Source organism: Schistocerca americana, chromosome 2, assembly GCF_021461395.2.
Source record: "Schistocerca americana isolate TAMUIC-IGC-003095 chromosome 2, iqSchAmer2.1, whole genome shotgun sequence".
NCBI classification, from domain to species: Eukaryota; Metazoa; Arthropoda; class Insecta; order Orthoptera; family Acrididae; genus Schistocerca; species Schistocerca americana.
This window is the reverse complement of record NC_060120.1, coordinates 273,502,200-273,525,642: the sequence shown is the minus strand read 5'-3', so window position 1 is coordinate 273,525,642 and position 23,443 is coordinate 273,502,200. Positions and strand designations below refer to the sequence as shown.

The following is a 23,443-nucleotide window of genomic DNA, read 5'->3' as shown; positions in this document are numbered from 1 at the left end:
GTGAATTATGGCACAAAATTGCAATATGCGCATGTAATATTTATTGCATCTTATTCCAGAGTAAATATTATGGCCCTTTTTACATAAAATAATAGCCTTATAAATACAATTATTGTACATATTTGGCATTTTCCACATGTGTGGTCAGACTTTAAATACAACAATATGACTAGAATTGAAGTTTGTATGACTCTTTAAAATATTTTAGTTATGATAGACAAATATAGTAAATGTGAAAGAAGCTGAGAAATTGGCATGTTGTAAAAACTTCCCTTTCTTAGTAAAGACAGACTACTGCAGACAACTGCCAGAAACAAAAGTTAACAAACATAGTTTCTAAAACTTACATTTTTCATTGTAGACACATAGAAAAGCAGTACTGAGCGGAAACAAATGGTGGTTGCAGTAAGGCTCCGCAACGAATACTCATTACTGAGCTTCCAGAAATCTAAACTTCTTTTTCCAGCGTAAATGGAAGAAGAAACTCTTTAGTTCTTTATCTTAAATCTTTCTTAACCATAACACACAACTTCCATTCCTTTCAGGTAAGTATTGCTTTTTTTCTTAAAATGTATTCATTACAGAGTCTTAACCATAAACTTGTACTATAGAAAATGTGCCCTTCAGGACAAAATTAAGATGTAACTTCACACATAATGTTTGTAATGGCACAGACTGTGATGTTTGTACAATTCAGTATGATACGTCTCAACATATTTATAACAGCATTTAAAGTTTCTATACGTAATCAAATATCACAGTACATATTTTAGTTAATAATGAAAAATGGTACATAATAACAAGAATAAATAAAATACTTGTTCTTGTAAAAATATAAATCTGATTAAATATTTAATGTTTTGTCAAAGATAAGCCAATGAAATGTAAGAAAAATAATGGATACTTACAAAGGCCAACACACATTTAAAATTCTCTACTGTTCTTTTTTGAACACAGTGAATCAGCTGTTAAAAAAACAATTTTTTTGCTGTAAAATATCGTATAACATAATTTAATCATAAAAATAAAATCATGAGTGGTTGCTTTCACCCATTTCACTTCTTATTTTTAAAAGCATGCAACAAATCTTTATATATATTGTACAACACTTTATACTTGAACTTCAGTAGCACAATCTACTGCAATAGACAAAATGACATTTAATCATGTTACTCTGATATGTTGACAGCACCTCTTGTACTTAGGCCCCCATAGTTAATGAGATACTTAGTACCATTACATTTGTAGTAGATTTTAAAGGTGCATAACATTGCAGGTCCCTTTAATATACATAATATGGAATTCAGTAGTGGCTTATATGTATCACTTAACTTCATGTTGCTGTCTTTACAAATGTATTGAATAATACTGAAAAATAGTAAACAAGAAGATGGGAATGTACAGTTTCTCTAATAAAAACAATATCCTCACTGTAATAACAAAGAGTACGTACCTGAAATCTTTCCATAAAACAAGAGATAAACACTTCCTTCCATAACTAAAATCATACTTGAAAGTATTTCACCAATAAAACTGGTTATAAAAAATACTTTGTGGATAATGTATAAATTGAGATTATTTAGCTGCTTTTTTCCTGGTGCAAGAGAGTATGAATTTATAAGTGAAATGCCTCTCCAAACTTCCAAATATTTGATTGTGATGTGCATCTGGGCAATAGAAGAAGTGAATCTTTTTTTTTTTTTGTGTAGTTAAAATGACTGGTTAAGAGTTTTCAAATAACCGCAGGGCCACATACTACATCTTATTGTCCTTCCAGCTCTAAGTACGATGAGGACACGACTGCCCAGGAAGATGGTTTCTTGTGCATTCAACAACAGGTGCATGTGTGGAGTCCCACATGCCAGGTCCACACAGCTGACAAAGGCCAGCGACCGTACATGGAATTTGCTGCATCTCCCTAAACTGATACAGCAGACCTCTTGCCTGAACAAATAACATAAAAAAACATTTTTATAATGGGATTCAGACAGTATGCAAGTCAAAACTATATGTCTACTCTGATTATATACCCGTGAGCAACAGTATTAGTGATTCCTTGTTAGTAGCATGTGGCACCCACATCCACCACAATGAAGGCAGCAGCAGATTGTGGCTTGGGACATATGAGATAACACGTGAATTGGGAAGCCATCCTGATGCGCAACCCTTCAACTGCTGCCAGAGTAGGGGTCCAAATGTGTTCACTGTGTAGCCTGACAGAGTGAAGGAGTAGTGTGTTGCCTTCCTGAAGGCACAGGACAACGTTATTATCATCACTATCACAACCACTACCACCACCACCACCATCATCATCATCTTTTACAGTTTTCCAGTCATTGGCCAGGTCTGTCTGGAACACAAGCCCCTTCATGGTCATCTGTCTTCCCAGCATCCCTCAGTCTCCACCTCAATGAAGCCTTCTCTATCTTTCGTACGCAGTCCTTCACTCCTTCCAACAATCTGTCTCTTGGTCTTCCTCCCAGTCTTTTTCCCTTCCCTTTCATCTCGTGTCTCTTTCTGCATATCCTCTTTGCCCCCAATTTGCTTAACACGTCTATACCATCTAAATGTAGAAACAGAAGTACAACTTCAGACAGCCAGGATATCTATTGTCCAGCATTTATTGTGATAACCTGCCTCAGCAAACTATGTTGCTCTTATTAGATCTCCTCTTCTATGATATGGTATGATATGATATAATATTCATTTGATCAAGATTCAGTGGAATGTACTGCAAATGATATGATAAGGGTAATGTAGTTTGCTGAAAATGGTCATCACAATAAATGCTGTACAATAGCGATCATGGCTGTTTGAAGTTGTACTTCTGCCTCTACATTAATCTAGATTGCCTCGTAACTTGGAAATTCAGGCATATATGCTATACCATCTAAGACTTGATTCCTCTATCCTATCCTGTAATGTTCCGTCCTCCTCTAATTCCCTGTTCATCTCATTCCTCAATCTCTCCATCTTTGTCACTCCAGTACTATTTCATGAGAATTTCATCTCACTAGTTTATATTTGGGTTGGCTTCCCTCTTTTTCTTTCTTTACCCAGATCTTCTAGGCACACATCAGGAGTGGGACATAGTATGGCAAATACATATCCTTGTTACTGTTTTGAGGGACATCCTACTTCCATATCAGGCTTTTAACACTCTTCCTGAATTCTTTTGCTTGTATCCCATGGCCATTTACTTCTCTGTCATTTCCTCCATTCTCCTGTATTAAGCTTCTCAGGTACTTTTCAAACTCCCCACATTCCTCAGTTGTTTCCCATCAACTGTTATTTCATTTGTGACTTTTTCCTTCTCCTTGGATGTGATCATCATTTCACACTTATGCTAAGTTTCATCCCATACTGCTGGACTATTTGTTGTCGTACGTCCAACTGTTCTTGTACTTCCCCCTCCTTGTTTTCCCAAATCATTACATCACATCTACAAACACCACTGCTTTCATCTTTCCTTTACCAATTATTTGTGACACTCTGGTCATTAACTCATCCATCACCATGATGATCTCTTCCTGTCACTTTGATGCAGCTCACACTCCCTTAGTAAATTTCTTCTATCCTCCATACAGCTTTCTTTCTTACTCGTCTGCTTTCCACGGACTTCTGTACTTTGTTTCTCATTCTACATACACTATCAAACGCTTTTTCTATGCCCAGGAAGGCCATTTGTAAATCTATTCCATATTCATAGTGGTGTTCCTGTAGCTGCCTTACCATGAAAATTAGATCTATTGAGGACCCTCCTGCTCTGAAACAGCATTGATATTCTGTCATCCTTGTCTCTATTTTGTGTTTCCAAAATTTTCTCAAAGGTCTTCACACAAAGGTCATAAATGTGATTCCTCAATAGTTTTCAAACTCTTTTTCTATTACTTTTCTTGAAGACTGGGATAATTATTTCCTTCTTCCAGTCTTCTGAGGTCTAGTCCCCCCCCCCCCCCCCCCCATTCATCACTCAATAGAACAACTGTGTCACCACTTCTCACCTCATTCAAATCTGACTGGCACCTTCTTTCCTCTCATCTTTCTTAATGCATCTTTGACTTTCCTCCATGTTAAGCCCTTTTCTCTTTGCAGTTCCTTTTCTTCCTCCCCCTCTTCCAAATATCTATGGGTTTGAGAGTTCTTGAGAATACTCCCTCCATCTAATCTTGAATACTTCCTTGTTTTCTATCTCTTGGCTACTTTAATTTCCCATTTGAACAACATGTCATTTGACTCTGCCTCTCACTTTTAACCATCCCCTACAGAACCTTTTTTAACCTTTCCCTCTCCTGCGCCATTCTAGTCCCACTCGTTGTTCCACATTCTTCTTTCCTCTGTCACTACTATTTTAGCTTCTTTCTTTCTTGTCTGGTACTTTTTTCATGTCTCTACTGTGCTATTCTGGAACCATACCCAAAAGGCTCCATTCTTCTTCTGCACTATATCTTTCATTTCTCCATTCCACCATGGTGTTTACTTCCATCTCTCTTTGTTACTTGGCCTCCCACATACTAAACTCACTGCACTTACAATGTTGGCCCATGTAATTTATGAAATACCATTACCCTGCCACACATATGTAATCATCAGACCAAGCGGCTTTCTTCATATTTAGAGCAGCCAATGGCAGTCTTCTTGTGCCTATGCTAATCTCTGTGATGTACGGTGAGCAATGGGACATGCGTGGGTCAGTGGTTTATGTTCCCCACAATCCAAAGGTGATTCTGGCTGGTGTGGCTTCTTACTAGTTGTCATTGTCCAGCATTGCATTGGCAAGCTATTAGCTGGATAGTGGCACATCTATTAATCTGTCACAGCCTTTGGAGACTTCTATCATTAACAGATTTTTGCCTACAGCAGATGAGTCTGGCAATTGCAATTCTCCCTGAATTTAGGTAAACATGATACATCCTTGAAATGGTAGTGCACCAAATGTCCATGACTTTCACAGTCTCTGAGATGAAATGTCTGATGCCTCAAACATCTACAATCTGGCTGTGATCAAACATATTATTGTTGTATGCCTTGCTCATCCTGTACTTGACAATCATGCTGCCAGTCAGTACTAGAACTGACAGCACTCAAGTAACATGAAATACTAAACTTTTCCATGTCATGCTCTCTCTCTATGACATATCTAATTCAACTGCTCAAGAGTGTATAATGTACTAATGATACAACAACGTAATACTTACATCCAAAAAACAAAACAGACAAGTAATTAAGTGCCACAGCTGCTGTTCTGAAGAATGCTTTCTCATTACAATTACTCAGATTTTTTTAATGCCAACAGGTGACATGTTCTACATGCCATTACAAATTAATCTGAAATATAGACGGAAAAGTGTTTTATACAACTCTGTGATGGCATGTTGGACATGTTACCTGACAATGTTGTCTATTCTATATCCTCTATAATTTTGCTAGCACAGCACACATAAAATTTGTATAACATATTTTATGGACTTTCCATTCATCTCCAGCCAATTCATTTTGGCGCAAACACACACACACACACACACACACACACACACACACACACACACACACACACACACGTGCGCATGTAAAAAGAATACAGAGGATTTACTAGCTTTTGATCTACTATTCCTTTTTCTAGTAAGCACACACTCTCCCTCACACAATACAAAGGACATATAAATGCATCCACCCACGGCTGTGGTGACATCAGATTTTTCTCTTTTTTTAATTGTTATGACTTTGGAATTTCCATTGCCCCAATATAGTATTTATCTTGCCAACAACTCGGGAAAGCACCCAGAAGCACACCATAAACACACCAAGAAAACCTAAGAGATTCCATTTACATTTCTGCTTAGTAACTGCAGCAAAGAAACAAATTTCAGATTAGTAGAGCAGTCCAAATCAAACATTTATCTCTGTGATTGACAATATTGAGTATAAATGGACATAATTCAAGTGTGTTGTATAGTATGCTTTTGACAGGTGTGTGCCGAGCAAAACTGTGAAGGATGGTAAAGACCTGTTGGCATTCAAAAGCAATGTAAGAAAGTTTTGCTCTGAAGGTGCAGAGAGCTCAAATTTAGACATAGCCGAACCCTTGTTGTAAAACAAAAACGAACTGAAACCAAAATGATCATAAGAAAAACTATGCACGAAACATTCAACAAAGTCAAATGTAAAATTCTATTTACCAATCTGACGAAAAAAAGCTAAGAAATTTCGGTCAAAGGATACATTAAAACAGATCAAAGCCAACTGTGCAGTCACGCAATCAACATCATAACACCAAGTGGAGGATGACAGAAAGAAGGCTGTAATAATAAATTTCATTTTCCAAAATGGTTTCACTGAGGAATGTCATGCTCTGTTTTAGCTGTCCAATCGTCAAACTTGGGTGAAAATTACAAATATGAACATATGTAATGATGGGATAGGAAATCAACTACAATATTGTTCAACAAAGGAATGACCACAGGATCTGATGGGATTCCTCTTTGATACTACATAGAATATGTGAAAGAACTTGCTCATCTTCTAGCAGCAATGTGTCATCAATCACTGGAGAAACAGAACATTCCAGGTGACTGGAAAAATGTGTACGTGATTTCTATTTTAATAAGTGACACTGAACAAAAGCACATGACTGTTGGTGTACATTCTCGATTTCCTTCTCTTGTAGAATTCTGGAACTTTTTTTATGCTTGTGTGTTGTGACATTTCTGGAGACTCAATATCTCCTATGTAGGAACCAACATGAAGTCTGCAAACAACTACCTTGTGAATCCCAGCTCATTCTGTTCATTCACAAGATACAGAAAGCAGTAGATATGAGCACCCATGTAGATATGTTCCTTGACTTACAGAAGGCATTCAGCACAGTAATGTGTTATCATCTGATGAATAAAATATGTACATACAGAAGCCAGCTTTGTTATTGGATTTAAATAAAAAATAGCTTGCCATTTTTAATGGAGAGAAACCTTCAAAAGTGAAAGTAGTTTTGGGCATAACATCAAGGGAATGTTATAGGACAATTACAGTTTACAACATATATAAGTGACTTCATGGATAGCGTCGGAAGCTACACAAGCCTGTTAATGGAAGATGATTTATATAGAGAAAGTTGTGATTGTAGAAAATTGTAAGTGCAGGAACAGCAGCAAAGAACTGAGGCTTGGTGCAAGAATTTGCAATTTATGCTCAACATAAACAAATGTGGCATACTGCACATAAACATAAAGAAAGACTCATTACTGTCTCATTATATTATGGCCAAATCATCACTGGAAACCATTACATCCATTAAATATCTAGGACTATGTAGATGGAGTGATTTGAAGTGGAACTACCATATAGAATTACTCATAGGAAACTGGCAGATGCCAGACTGAGATTCACTGGAAGAATCCTCAGATAGCTTTAACAAAGGGAAATAAGGACAGTTTTTCAGTTTGACTGATGAAGTCATCCATTTTTAAGATACACTAATTTTAGCTACAGTTATCTGATGATGATTACTCAAAATGCATTATAACTAAAGCATTTAGGCATCAAAACATTTCCAAGGAATTACTATGCAGAAGTGTCATTTTTTCCCTTTGGTGATGTACGTGTGGGCATCACTGTTCATCTCAAATTGTGATGGACTACTTTCATTAGCAAATATACGTATTGCAACAGTGCTGTTAAAATGCCTAGCTCCTTGAGGAGGTACTTACATGACGTCCATGGATGAACACCACATATTATTCTTTCTGCTTGCTTTTTGCAGTCAATACTTTCCTTCTAAATGATAAGTTGCTCCACAAACTTATTCCATAAGACATTATTTGGCAGAAATATGCAAAATATGTGAGGTGGTTTATTTGCTTGTTCCCAAGATAAGCAATCACACAAAGAGCAAAAGTAGCTGAACTAAATTGTTTGAGAAGCTCAAAAATACCATCCTCCTAGTTTTCATCAATATGTACACCCAAAATTTGGCGCATTTCACCCTACTTCCTGACTCCTGCCTATGTGCTTCATCAACTGCTGGTATCACTGTTTGTTGTATGGAGAATTCATTTCCCAAGAACTACTTTACAATTTTTCGGAAAATATGATTTACGATCTCTTCTGTTGGTTTCTCTCTAATGGGATTTATTATAATACCAGTACTGTCAGCAAAAAATACTAATTCTATTTGTTGAATGTTAAGTGGAAGGTCATTCTCATATACAAGGAACAGCAATGGGCCCAAAATTGAACCCTGTAGGACTTCTCCCTTTGAGATTTCTCTCTAGTTACTAAAATTTTCTGCTCTTCCAACATTGTTTGAATTACTCAGCACAACCTTTCTGCATGATGATGATTCAAACAGTTGTGTGTGAAGCCATCAATTCCATAAAATTTGAGTTTTTCTGGGAGAGTATCATGATCTACAAAACTGTACATCTTGGAAAGATCACAAGAAATACCAATATTCTAATATTTAAGACTTGTACTATTTGATGAGCGAATATATAAATCTTTCAGAAATAGAAACTGGGATAGGTTATGAAAATTATTTCTATTTAAGTGTGAGACTCTTGAGTATGTTTTTCGAATATTTCTGAAAAAGATGTCAGTATGTAAACTGGATGATAATTGTTTAAGTCTGTCTGAGGTTTAACAACTGCATATTTTAATCTGCCTGGAAAAGTTCCCTGTGCCAGGGATTTATTCCACATATCACTAAGGACATTGCTTATTAAGTTGGAATTAACTTTTCAGACTTCTGTATGAAATTCCACCAACACCATACGGGTCTTTGTTTTTTTTAATACTTTTAGAATTCTGTTAAGTTTAGTGAAGGTTGTTCGTGCTACTTCAAGTTACTTAAAGTTCTGTGGAGTGACATTTTTAATATAGTCTCTTGCTTCAACTGAAGCATTTAATCCTATTTCAAGAAGTGCAGTGCACCCACAAAAGAGAGAGTAGCTTACAAAAGACCCTTTTGACCAAGACTTGAGCACTGCTCCTTAGTCTGCATTATTTATGACATCAGACTGATAAAGGAAATACAGAAGATGCAGAGAAGAACAGTAAGTTTCATCACGGCATCATTCACTACGTGCGAAAGCACCATAGCAATGCTCGACCAACTCTACAGACACTACAAGAGAGATGATGTGCAACATTATGTGATTTACTGTGAAAATTCTGAGTGTGCCTTCCTAAAAGGATCACTTAACTTGGTGCTTCCTGCTGCACATATTTCGCAAAAAGATCAGGAAGGTAAAAGTAGAAAGATATGACTTCCTATGGAGACTTACCAAATGTCATCTTTTGTTCACACCCTTCAAAACTGGAACAAGGAAAGGGGGATTGGGGGGGGGGGGGGGGGGGGGATGGGAGAGAAGTGACAGTTGTCTACAAGGCACCCTCTACCAGTCACTCTAAAGTAGCTTGTGGAATATAGATGTAAATGTAGAAATTGAAAAGATTGAAAACACTATGAGCAATATTGTTTTCAAGAAAATAATTAAAGAGAAAACTTTAATCTAAATGTTACCTATCTTTTCAAAGATACTATCAGTATTGGAGAAAAGAGGCAGTGTCTATATTATAAAAAAGCAATATCGTAGGAGCCCTGAGGTCAATGAGTACTGTTGCTGTGCTTGCCTTTTTTACTCTGTTGGCATTTGAAGTGGCATCATAGAGAGGATGACCAAAAGAATCTCTCTCTGAAAAGCTGAAATGTTATGACATAACCGAAATTCACCAAGCATGGATGGATGGAGCGAAGATTAAGGTTTAATATCTGGTTGACAGAATGGTAGCGGGTACTTAGCAACTGTTCAGCTGGACCATCTCAACATTTTTCTGAAGGGGTTTTAGAAAATCTGTGGAAAACTATAGCTAAATGGCTAGAGGGGATTTGAACCCCTCTCTCCTGGAAGCAAATTTAGTGGTTTGTCCTCCGAGTGCAGCTGAAGCCTAACCTGCAGGATAGAAGCAGGCTGCACTGACAGACTGCACAACAGGGGTAAAACTAAACTCAGAAGAGGGGAACATAGAATCTGAAGTTCAGGAGGTATGGTACCGGGTCTTCACTTGTTCTTCAATCAGCTTCTGAACACCTTGCAAGACTGTTCAAAAACTGTTTATTTTGCTGTTTAATAATTTATGTGAGTGCTGAGTGAAATACACTTCATAGTTGATAGCTGAGTGTATGTATAACTGGTTTACAGCAAAGAGTTTAAGTCTGAACACCAGAACCATTCATAATACACGTTGTAAGAAACAAAAGTGACCTACACGTTATAGAAATAGATATTAATGGAAAAGACTAAATAAAACATATATACAATTATTTGGTGACTAGATAAATAACAAGTAAAAACTAGTCACTCCATGTTTAAGATAATTAAAATATTTCAGTCTGACACATTCTGTGCTTCAGAATCTCTCTTTTGCTGGACTGCAGACCTATATACTTAAATTACCTGCTATGCAAAGGAGTTATCCTTTGCTACCTTTTGGAGGTCACTTCAATTATTTTTTTTTTTTTTTTTTACTGCCCAGTGGTACACCATCTGATCAAAAATATATGGATACCTATTAGTGCACCTTAATATGGGATGTGTCCAGCCTTCACCTTTATGATGGCTTGGATTGTGCTGGGGACACTTTAAGTGAGGTTCCTGAATGTCTGTGGAGGACTGGCAGCCCACTGCTCTTCAAGAGCCAAAACCAGAGAAGGTAATGATGTTGAATGCAGGGGTCTGAAATGAAGGCAATGTTGTCACTTGGCATACAGCTGTTCCATTGGGTTCGGGTCAGGTCCATGGGCAGGCTAGTCCATTTCAGAAATGTTATTGTCCACAAACCATTGCCTTGCAGATGGTGCTTTATGGCAGGATACATTCGCATGCTGATAACAATCAATCATCACCTCTGAATGGTTCCTCTACCGTACACAGTACACAATGCTGTAAATAAGTTAATAATCTCATTTAGTGTTTTCTTAAGTCCAATAAGAAGACCACATCACAACCGTGAAGAAGAACCCTGTACCATAACACCAACTCCTCTGTACTTCACTGCTGGCACTGCATGCAGGTATGGTGGCAGGCATTTGCAAACCCAAACCATTCCATCGAACTGCCACAGAGTATGGTGTGGTTCATTGCCCCAAATCACTTGGAGCACCACTCTTTACACCACCTCTTGCATTGCGTAGCACTGCGTACAGAAATGTGTGGCTTCTGAGGACCTGCTCGACTGTTGTATTCCATTCTTTTGAACTCCTTTCACTCAATCACTGTGCTAGCTGCTCTGCTGGTTGCACTTTGGAACTCACAAGTGGTTCTTTCCAATGATTTCATGTGACTTTTTACAACCACCCTTTGCAATGTTCAACAGACCCTGTCTCTCAGTACATGAGGTATGCATGGTCTTGGTTTAACTGTGGTTGTTCCCTCACATTCCCATATCACAAGCAGCTGATTTTGGTAGGTTTAGAAGGGCTGAAATGTCCGTATTCAGTTTGTTACTCAGGTGACATCCAGTGACTAAAACGTTTGAAGTCACTGAGCTCTCCTAAGCGACCAATTCTGCTTTTAGTGCTTCTCTATTGACTCATCACCTCCTTTTACACTGGTGGGTCTACCCATCGTGGCTTCTAGCGGTTAATTCCCTGTTATATATTGATATCTGGATATTTTTGATCAGAGATTGTATACGATGCTAATAATAAAATTATATACCCGACAGAATAAGACACAAAAAGTAGTTCTCTGTAAAGTTTGCATGATTTTGCATACTTCTACAAAGGTTTTTAACTAGCCGTCAGCATAATTCAAGGAACTGGGAATTTACAGAAATGCAGATTAACACTGAAAGCATATTTTATCAGTTGCTGTAGTATTATGAGTATCTGATTACCTAATGTCATAAGTATTAATGCTAACGGCAAAAAAAGGGGGTTTCTCCTTTCTTACATCATGCATATAAATTTATTTACTGACATCTTTTAAAACCTTCCAAAGGATAACTTGACAAAAAACTGACAGCTTCTGTAAGTAATGCTTCCAGTTTTGACAGTTACTTCAATCAGTTCATTTATACTTTTGCACTGCTCTCGTTCCCTGAAGGTTCTCCTTTTTTTATAGTACCTACTGATCATGATATGTGAAGGAATGGCAACAAAAATAAACTTCCTCACCAAAGATTACATTAAATTTCAAAGTTAAGAATGATTTTAGAATGATAAGTCTAGTAGTGTATCACCTGCACACTTTGTCAAATTGGCATTAAGCTTTATATGGGATGATGTAATAAAGTTTAAAATTTTATAGGACAAAATGTATAACATATATAAGAACTTATATTTACTTCCTTGTGTTCATTCGATACTGATCTTACTATCATAACGTTTCGATCTACACTCCTTTCGGCTGGCTGCATATTGATATATTTTTCCAACAATTTAGATTTACAAAATAATTCACCAGTGTATAATTGGCTGTCCGTGTGCAACTGGCACCGCGGGACGCTAAAATCTGGCCACGCACTATGAATAATTTTTTCAGAAAAGTAGAGAAACTAAAAGAGACATAGCTTTTAGATTTAGACTGCTTTCCCCTTCAGTGAATTGTACAAAATGATTTGAAACTAATGACAAATTTTGTGTTCACACCACTGATGTATACACAAACTAACATAAAATCATTGCTTTGTTACTTGTGATGCTTTGAATCTTCTTCTTCTTTTTTTTTTTTTTGGGTAACACCTGCAAACTGTATGATCCATCATAACACATAAAGAAGCCCTTCCGGGGTCTTCATTCATAGACAACATACTTTTTTGAGTAAACCAAGTTTTCAAACAAACTACAGTAAAGCCAGTGCAGTACATGAGACTCTAAGTAATTACTACAGTCCACAAAATTTTGCATTTTGTGATAATGTGAAACAGATGCAAATTCTGCCTCAAAACACAACATGATGTAATGCACACTGTTTCACAGCAAATTGTATCCAGAGGAACTATTTTATCTGAGATAGTTTGGAGTAGCTTTAATTTCAGTATGTTAATATTGAAAATGTGCCTGCTTCCAGTTACTGGTCTTGTGCATCATCTGATGAAGCCCAATTTGGAAAGATAATGTGACTAAGAACCTGCTTGCAAAATAAAAATTGCTCGAACGCAACAATGTGTCAATGTACTAAATGCTCTGTTGCCATGCCAACTGTGGGCAGTTGAGTGGTCTATTTAAGATACACGCCACAGTGCAATGTAGTACTCAATCGTGGGACCTAGCTTTTTATAACAAACAAATGGATATGTTTGTTTGTTAGTGAAAGTTCAAAAGTTGGTGTAATATACAGCAAATTACATGGTGGATATTTGAACTGTGGCTGGATTGAATATTGTTAGAGATTGGGCTTGATCTACATCATCAACAATACTCTGCCAACATCACCAAGCAATGTGGGGTAGGCACTCCTGAATGCTTTGTGTTGTGCATTTTTCATTGTTTTCTTTTCTTATTTTGAAATGAGTGAAGCAATTAAACTTGTTCCATCATGGATTTCGATTAAGAGCCTTACAACACCAGAAGAGATCAGCTTGTTCCCACCCCCGAAATTCTCCCCCTAATGCTTGAATAGTTACTTCTGGTCATACTTCTACACTATGTGCTTTGTCAGTTCTACCAGTAGTGTTGTCAAGCATGGGTCGCATGGCTGCGAGTGCCTATGAAAGGTAGATTTTGTAATCATAGAATTTGATGGGAAAAGACAAAGAACGTGAAGAAATACATTAAATCAAGAGACGTACTCAGTTCACTGGCGGGAAAATGCTGCTGGTTTTCAACAGAACAATTGTTTGTTGAGAGCTTAAATACAGCCAAAAAATAAATGATGGCCATTTCTGAAAAAAAAAGGCTGCTGAAGTTCTTGCAAAAGCAAAAATTCCACTCAAAAAGTTGCCAAGCAGCACTTTTATTAACAACCAATTTCAAAGAATTAAGGCTTTATTTGTCTTCACACATGTGGCATGACAACCTTCAAAATTCAGGCTTCTAATCATTTCCAAAGAAAAAATAGATGCTAATTTACACAAAAATAGTTGTGAACTTTGACAAAAACCAGATACATCATTTTCCAGTCTCTGGTAATTATTAGCTGTGCTAAGAAAATCCTTCAATAGCACAAGAAACCTATAGTTCCACAAAGAAGCTTAATCAACAACCATTTTGTATTACTGTTACTCTCTAATCTCTGTTGGTAAGTACAGCCTTTCATCTGTGTAGACACTTGTTAAATCTGTAACAACCTTGCACTGGGCAGCTTTTGTACATATTAAATAAAGATAGGGTAATGGAAAGTCCTTTTGTAACATTAATAACAGAAGGAATAAAGGTAACAATTTACCATATATGACGGAACTCACCACATAGTTGAGGCATTGAGTCACTGAAAGGCACAAACAGGACTGAGAATGAGACTTCCTCGCAGACTATAACTGTGCGCCAGACTGAGACTCGAACCTGGGGCCACTGCTTTTCATCGGCAATTTGTCTACTGACTGAGCTATCTGAGCACAACTTACGACCCACCCTCACAGCCCTACTTCTGGCAGTACCTCATCTCCTACCTTGCAAACTCCACAGACTTTTTTTTGCCTACATTGTGGGACAAGCACTCCTGGAAGAAAGGATATTGCGGAGATATGGCTTGGCAGGAAATCTCAAATCAGTGCACACACTGCTGTAGAGTGAAAATTCATTCTGGAAACAATATCCCATGTGAGCCATCTCTCCACAATAACCTTTCTTCCGAGAGTGCTAGTTCCGTTAGGTGTGCAGGAGGATTTCTGCGAAGATTGAAGGTAGGAGATGAGGTACTGGTGGAAGTAGGGTTGTGAGGCCAAGTTGTGAGTTGTGTTTGGGCAGCTCAGCTGTTAAGAGAACTTGTTCATGAAAGGCAATGATCCCAGGTTCGAGTCCCAGTGAAGCACACAGTTTTAATCAGCCCACACTGCACTGCAGAGTGAAAATTCAGGTCAGTCTTACGAGCGAATATGAGGTTATTCTATCCGCTATTACACTTTGTCCCAAAGCTAGTAAGTTTACAGTTTTGTTTATGTACCTGGCAATGTCTCAATGCTTCAGCTATATGGTGAGTTGTCACTGTTACTCCTTCCAAAATTCATAGTGTGTTTAAAGAAACTCTCCTTGTTGATTTACATAAGAATGTAAGTACCTTCCTGAGTATAAGCTCCCCATTCATAAACATGGCCAGCGAGCTAAAGTGTAGCAGCATTTCATCTGTGCGCAGGTCCTGAGCCACAACATCATCTGAATAAATGCTGATTATAGCCAAGCATAGGAACAGGTGGAAGTAGTCTGTAAGATAGTTTGCCCAGCATGCTTCCCACATTTTCAAGGCAATGGGTTCTGGAAACTCCCTTTTGAAGCACCTGGAAAAGAAAATATGAATTACGATAATACTGTGTCAAGTTCAGCAAACTGCAGCAATTCACATTTATATTTGGTTGGCTACACTGCAAACACAGATGGAAGGTTGCACTATAATGTACTGTAAAAATATTTTCATCAGATAAATTGTTACTTACAAAAGTATCCAGCGGTGACAAAACAGGAGCTCCATAGCATCATTGTGTCGCAACAGATGATTATAGAATTGGGGAACCATCAAACGGATGAGTTCCCTGAGGTAGTTCTGTAAACAGAGAACTTATAGTAACACAACATACTGAAGCAATAACTGGAAACTGCAGTAGTTATTATGACAAATTGACTAGGAGCTGCAATTTTGCCTCCTTTAACCCCATCTGATCTCCTGCAAAATACATTCTTGTTCTCTTACCAGTCCAACCATTTCTGTAAACCAACTAACTGCAAATGAGTACCTTCCATATTCTCAGTATCATCCAAGAATGGAACTGTGGAAACAAGTTCTCTGCCCAATCTTTAAATATCTTTTGTAATTGTCTAATATGAGGAACATCCTTTCCAAGTATCTCAACGTGATATATCATCTATGACATTTCCGTGTTTGTGCCAAATCCAACACAAGTCATACTGCATACTGATGTGAAAGACCAGTGTACGACCTGTTCTGAGGCACCCATTCCTATTCCAGTTTTGTGACACCAATGTTCTATCCCTTCAGAAATAGGGGCACATGTGAAATGAGTCGCATCATATAACAACTCCAAGGCAACTTTTCTATGCCCTTTTATGTGGGCATTACCACCAAGCTGTCCACCCAAGTAAATGGCCACAACTAAACTGTGCTCTTGGGCACAATTGAATGCCCAGTGGCAGAGAAGGCCACTACATACAACATGATTAAAATCAATGGCTGTGTCACATCCAGTACCACCCGAATCTCCCCTCCCCTCTCTCAACACTAACTTCTCTGAAGTTGATATGTGGGAAAACTACTTTTTGACACAACATTTTGATCCTGCAGATCCTGTGGCCTCAATCTCCATTAGTTCCTGTACATTATCTGCACTGCTCTTTCCACCCCCTCCCCCACCTCTCAAAATCTGTTTCTTATTACTTTCTACTGCACCCTGACCACGGAATTTTACTTTTATTATTTGATTATGAGTCCACGAATCTTCATCCACACTGACCTCTCAGGGTCTCCGTCTCCCTCTATTGTATCACACCGCCCCCTCCTACCCTACCCAACCTCATAGTGCAGCACACTATTACTCCTGCCCACATCATGGTGAGCTTTCTCTGATGTCATGTTTGTATTCCCCTCTTTTGCTGTCTCCCCTACCTTGTTGCTCCATCCTTTATCTTAACTGTTCCACTTATAACAAATCAAGCTGGATCCATCCCACCTACTACTATTGCATTACTACTAATAACAAATATTTTTTCCTTTGCCTCATTTTTCACTTGTATCCAGTTACAAAATTTGTGTATATGCAGTATTGTCCAAACTTATCCAAATATTGTTCAGACTACGTTTAATGCAAATTTATTAATCAGAGCATAAATTTTAAGATGCCGATTACAGTAATAATAAAAAAAACTTAAAAATGTTCAGAATGTAACCATATGTACAAACTAATTTTCAATGTGAATATAAAATTACTCATTCCACATCATTATAATCTATCATGCAAAATGATCCCTGGTACATGTAACCAGAAAACTAACTAGTTTTTCTGGAAACCATACTAATTAAAAATAACTAATAACTGAAATCTTACTACAGCTCTTGATAATAAATTTCAACTGCGTTATCCAGAGATTTTGGTCAAATTGAAACAAATCAGAAAGCTATGACTTCGGACTTTACTGTAACATTGCCGCCCCCCCCCCCCCCCCCCCTTCAGTTTTCCTAAAATTAATGAACTTAAGAAACAATCAAAGTTTGAACACACTCAATTTACTTCCACCTTTTATAGGATTATGCCTATTATATTCCTAAGTTTGACACTATACTTCTGTCGCCCTATTTTTCCTGGACCAAATGGCACCCTTTTTTAATTAATTAAGCCACTAATTAAATTTTTGCAGAAATTATCATATTTTACAACATGACAACTATTTACAAAATATTTCTGTAATCTTTTTCACTTTCTTATCTAATGATTTATTGTGTAAATCAAGTTATTGTTGGAACATACAATTCATCCCAATTAGTCAATTTGACTAATGCCTACAGACAGAAAATCTTGGAACCGATTGTGTAAGCCGATCCGTTGTGCTCGGTTGGTCTTAAGTTTGCAGCTCATAGTGCTTTATGGTGGCAGATAGCAAAAGCTTACAGAAGTCTCCTGTCTACGATTCATATGTTTTGCTTATTGTGAGCTTTTTTATATTAATACAACTTTCATTTGGAAAATAGAATATGTGCAATTTAAATATGGGGTCTCATTTTTGAGACCTTTGTAAGTTTACAAATTGCACCAAAGAAATATACTGTCACCTATTGTATCATGATTCTTCCCATAAAAAAAAAGTGCTCCAACAATTTGCTTTGCTTTTTTAACTTACTGTCATTAGCAGTGACCATTTTCATCTGCTTTTTATATATCAACAAAACACTAATGTCTATCAGACAGCATGGGCAGTTGTTATTATAAACTCACACTGTTGTACTAAAGTAGTCTTAATATTAATAATCCCGAATTCCTGCGACATAGTGTACCTTATGGGCAGTTCCTTCATGCAAAACACCTTTAACAAGAAAATTTTCTATCTCACTACTACTGAGATTATGGACTATAGAAACAGTTTGCTCAATTTTCAAAATATTTTGAACACTTATGAAAAGTACATAAACACTGGTATTGTGTAGATCTTACTCTAACAATACACTCATTGAGCTGACTAACCTATATCACAAAGCCTGTCAGGTGTTTTTGATTCTCCATGCCAGTTCAGTATATTAATAAACACTTCTCCACCTCCAGTACTGCTAAATATAATTATAATAGTCTTTGTGCTATTGGCAAATTCAATCTGCTGAAAGGAGTGTTACATGAAAACATACAGTAAAAGCCCCTGTTTACATTTCCAGTGGACTGACCCAAAAAAGTATAAAATGCAGGAAAGTGTAAAATACAGGAAAGCATAGGAAATACAGCAAGCAAAAATGAATAAATTGTTTTTACGTCAAGTTGCAGACAGCCACAATTAAAAGACATTCTCATATAGTTTTTGGTAAATGTAAAAAGAGGTTTTTACTGTATGTTTTCATGTAACATTCCTTTCATCTCGGCCCGAGATGATGGAGTTGGCTGTCGTGTGTGCGTGAAGTATATGTGTGTGTGTGTGTGTGTGTGTGTGTGTGTGTGTGTGTGTGTGTGTGTGTGTTTTACTGGCGAAGGCTGTGGCCGAAAGCTATATGAGAATGTCTTTTAATTGTGGCTGTCTGCAACTTGACATAAAACTGTATTTCACACTTTTTTGGGTCAGTTCACTGAAAATGTAAAAAGAGGGTTTTACTGTATGTTTTCATGTAACATTCCTTTCATCTCAGCCCGAGATGCTGGAGTTGGCAGTCGTGTGTGCGGGAAGTGTGCTTGCTTTGTGTGTGTGTGTGTGTGTGTGTGTGTGTGTGTGTGTGTGTGTGTGTGTGCGCGCGCCTTACTGCCAAGACTGTGGCCAAAAGCTAAATGTGAGTGTCTGCATGTCTTTTTATGGAAAGTAGCACGCTGTCTCTTCCTATACTGCTAATACTCCTACCTGGAGTTTTGTTCAAAATATTAAATTAAATTAAATTATCCTATTTAAAAAATTTTTAAATAATTGTTTTTGTTCTTTCCAACAGCAATTACCGTATTTACTCGAATCTAAGCCGCACTCGAATCTAAGCCGCACCTGAAAAATGAGACTCAAAATCAAGGAAAAAAATTTTTCCCGAATCTAAGCCGCACCTGAAATTTGAGACTCGAAATTCCAAGGGAGACAAAAGTTTTAGGCCGCACATCCAAATCGAAACAAAGTTGGTCCGCTGTAATATGAAACACAATGTAGGTCGAATGAATGACTATACAGCTACAGTAGTTTGGTTCGAATCTTAAGCTTAGCAGTTAAGCTTTACCATGTAATCATTGCTATGTGTCAGGTGCTCCGTCTGTATTTATACAGGTACCATTCCTTTCTCCTTTTTTACGTGCTTTGTCTGGTTTGAATTGATTGCTTATTTTTCTTTGATATGGTAAGTGCCGTTCTCTTTGTTATAGATGTTTACGTCACTCTAAGCTGAAAATGCATTACTGTTCTTTGTCATGCATTGTTTGTCACATTCTGGTAGTGAGTGTTTACGACCTGTCGCCGCTCGCGGCATGGCTTGCTTTTGTGTGCGCTGCCGCCGCTTTAAACAAAAAAAGAGGAGGAATCGTCTCATTAGCGAAACAATGGCAAGAGACTGCTTGCTATTTGCTGTTACTTACACTGCTGCTTTCTTTGATAATGATCAACAAGAACCAAATAATAGACTGCGTATGATAGATGATGTTCTGAACGAGAGTTTAGCGAAAAATTTTCTATGGTTGAAAATCTTTGCAGATGCCTCTGTAGTACATTACATTCTGCACAAGTCATCTTAGATTTAAAAATCTAGTCAATTGCCGTGCTTCATTTCTGACTGTATCACTATTAGGCATAAGAACAATACAAATATAAACATGACATGATATGTATATTATTCCGCGTTTCGTAGTTTATTAGGCAGACTGGATTTAAATGAGATAGCAGCAAACACGAAAGAATACATGGCAAAATGTTTATATTTGTACGGTATTATTCTTATGGTGAAAAGAATACTGCATGCAATTCACAATTCATAAAAGTTCTTATTAGCAACGATCTCTTGTCACAAGTAGAAAAAAATTCAGAACGTAGAGTTGGCCATATTGACAAACATCCCAAACAATTTTGCCAGTCGGATTTTCGTAGCACACTGAAATGCTGCTACATTCGAAGATGAACAATACGGAATTTTTATTTACTTCGTTGGATAATGTATGAAAATGCAGTGGTCAAAACTAGGGGCGGTGAAAAAAAAGCACTTCTTCCACCTTTTTTTTAATTTTATTTACTGACACAGAGGTTTTGTCGCCAGTATTTATCTTTGTGCCTGCAAAGCATGCCTGTGTAGCGGTACATAATTCGACGGCAGAAGTTAGTTGTGGCAGCACCTACCAACATTTTTTCAGAACTTCCGCTTACTTTGCACTCGATTCTAAGCCGCAGGCGGGTTTTTGGATTACAAAAACTGGAAAAAAAGTGCGGCTTAGATTGGAGTAAATACGGTACCTCTAATTGTTTCTCTACAGTATACAAAGCACCAATCACAAAGGCAGTGGCTGAATGCTGACAAAAACACATGTGCGGGTTTTACTCTTCGTTCCAATCATGATAAAAAGATGATCATTATAAAGTTACAGTAAATAAAACTTGTAGCACAATATTAGTTAACACACACTACAGTTGACGGCTTCATAAACAGAGAACAGCAGGCACAAAATCTACAGCTTGCTGTTGACAAGGTCACTTGGTTCAGGGACATCCTGGGTGAGAAAGAGTGCAGAAACTGCCGTCATGTTAGGGAGCATCTTGAGGAGGAATGTTTATGTCTGATATCAGATTGTACCAATCTAAGACTGCACACCTAGTACGGATTTGTGTATTTCACGCAGAAGTAACAACGGTTCTTAAAAGCCCATTACAGAGATGGCCATCCTCAAAAGCAGTGTTTATTTGTATAAATGACTGCAAAATTAAATTAAAGCTGTTGCGATACAATTCAATTAACAGAAGGAAGGTTGCTACAAGAGTCACTATAATCAGATCATGGTTACCATTAAGGCAGTAACACATTATACTTTTCTGACCTTCCAAACACAGCGAACATATCATACACGTGGATGCATCCCAACAATTCGACAATGAAAATCCTGTTTACTGTACTAATGCTATGTTACACCATCAATAACTTTGCATATGGTCTGTGTTTTCTACTTTGTTCCAATGCTGACTCTGAGCACGAATACAATGCACTTTCTGGAGAAATCTGTATGAAAATCAATGTTAAAGAACATGATAACATCAAAGAAAACATACGTGAAATGTGTGATATCAGAGTTCAATACCACACTTGTTAGGGTTTGCAGTTATTGAACATGATCCATACTAGTATCGCTGGACCCGCAAATTGAGACTAGCGCTGCTCCATGGCTTGCAACAAGTCTCTAGCATGCACTCGGCCACTCTTGCTTGAGATGTCAAGTAGGAAAGTAGTATAGCCTTCAGCTGATAGGAAGCAACCTCCAACAAGGTGCTTAGTTAAAGTATGGCCTACGTCATGCCTCATATAGCTCCTGTACCATCAGTTAAGTACAATACATTATTTTTTACCAATGACTTCTAATTATTTTAGTCGTTGCAGCCCAGACTTCACTGACAACCTGCTGTATATACAAAGAAGAGATTTGTATGTTTCTATTTAGCATTGGCCACCAGTCATTCACATTGGCGACGATTCGTTCATCGTCGTCATAACAACTGGCGACGAGGGTAAAAGTATTTCGTCGTTCTTTAACAGTGGCGACGATGTACAGTGCATATCTCTTGTTCGTTTATTTCGTCATTATTTGGAAGTGGCAACGCAGATTATTTGGAAAGCAGAGCTGATTAAACGATATGTCGGAGACAAGAGGTTTATTTCATTTGTGTTTACACTATCTCTGTTTATGTGCGTTTACAGACTATAAACCCGACTGCTCCACCCTTCCTCTCTGCACTGTGTGACTCCAAGAGTGGAAGACATTTTCTCCTGCTCCCACTTGTGATTCTTTGATCTATTTGTGATGGCAGATTCAGAGGAATGAAATGTACTGGCAGACCTGTTACGATTACAGAATCAGCAGCCCAACGCACTACTGCAAGCCTTAGGACACCTCGTCCAGGGACATCAACATGCTGTTGCACACGCACCGTCTGCACAGAAGCCGACCGTACAGTGGGCCACAGCCCTGCCATTTTGAGCATTCGACGCCAGTGTGGAAAGCTGCTAGGAGTGGCACGCACAGTTTTCACACTACCTTGCCGCATATGACATCCAAGGTATAACAAAGCTGCATGCCCTTTTATCTTGTGTAGGAGTGGCATTGTACAGAATTCTCCTCAAACTCTTCCCGAGAAGTTCTCCAGATCAGCACAGTTTCGAAGAACTTGTTCGGACATTAACCAACTATTACAAGGAAAAACATAAATATTGTGACTAAGCAGTACACATTTCTCTGCCCAACACGTGCCCCTCAGCAGAATTACCGTGAGTGGGTAGCCACTTTGCAAGGCCTCACTCGCAACTGTGAATTTTCTTGTTCTTTTGGAATATCATATTCTGACGTAATGGTATGGGATGCTATTGTGCAAAACATGCCGGACACACTCTTTAGAGAGCAAATTCTTAAATTATCCAACCCCACTTTAGAACAAGTGTTGGACGTTTTGGAAAGACAGGGCACTTTGGACTTTGCTGAAAATTCTTTCAAATTGCCTCCCGCTGTCTGTTAGGTTAGAAAGCCAGCTGTGCACGCATCACACATACATGCCACTGTACTGGCTCGGCACGCTCCTGCCCAATTCACTTCCGGGAAACAGACACCTGTTATGTGCCGACAACAGCCGCCTACTTTGCGTTCATGTCCGCAATGTAATTCAAAGCACTCGTACCAGAATTGCACATCGCACAAGGCCGTGTGACATTTCTGCAACAAGAAGGGACATGTCCAGGCAGTGTGCCTCAAATGACAAAAATCTGACTCAATATCAAGTTTCTGGACAAAGTAACTTCCGCCGGAATGGTTCCTGATATAAGACTTTCTATCACAATGAGCCACAAGCAATGGAAATAAATGTTGTAAATTTGCCTCCAGTACCTGTGCCTTTGTCCGATTGTGACAATTTTGCTTGCAAGGTTAG

General features: G+C 38.0%; 1 protein-coding gene across 2 annotated transcripts in view; it reads right to left on the bottom strand.

The window, feature by feature from the left end:
• Positions 1-1,106: 1,106 nt before the first annotated feature.
• The window catches only part of LOC124595750 (TBC1 domain family member 16), a 94,902-nt gene continuing 72,565 nt past the window's right edge, over positions 1,107-23,443 (bottom strand). For both annotated transcript variants that reach the window (XM_047134626.1, XM_047134627.1), the window contains 3 exons: positions 15,592-15,698; positions 15,219-15,435; positions 1,107-1,944 (listed from right to left, as the gene is read on the bottom strand). In XM_047134626.1, coding sequence (XP_046990582.1) covers positions 1,780-1,944; positions 15,219-15,435; positions 15,592-15,698 — 489 coding nt within the window. In that variant the 3' untranslated portion in view covers positions 1,107-1,779. The remainder of the gene's footprint in view (positions 1,945-15,218; positions 15,436-15,591; positions 15,699-23,443) is intronic.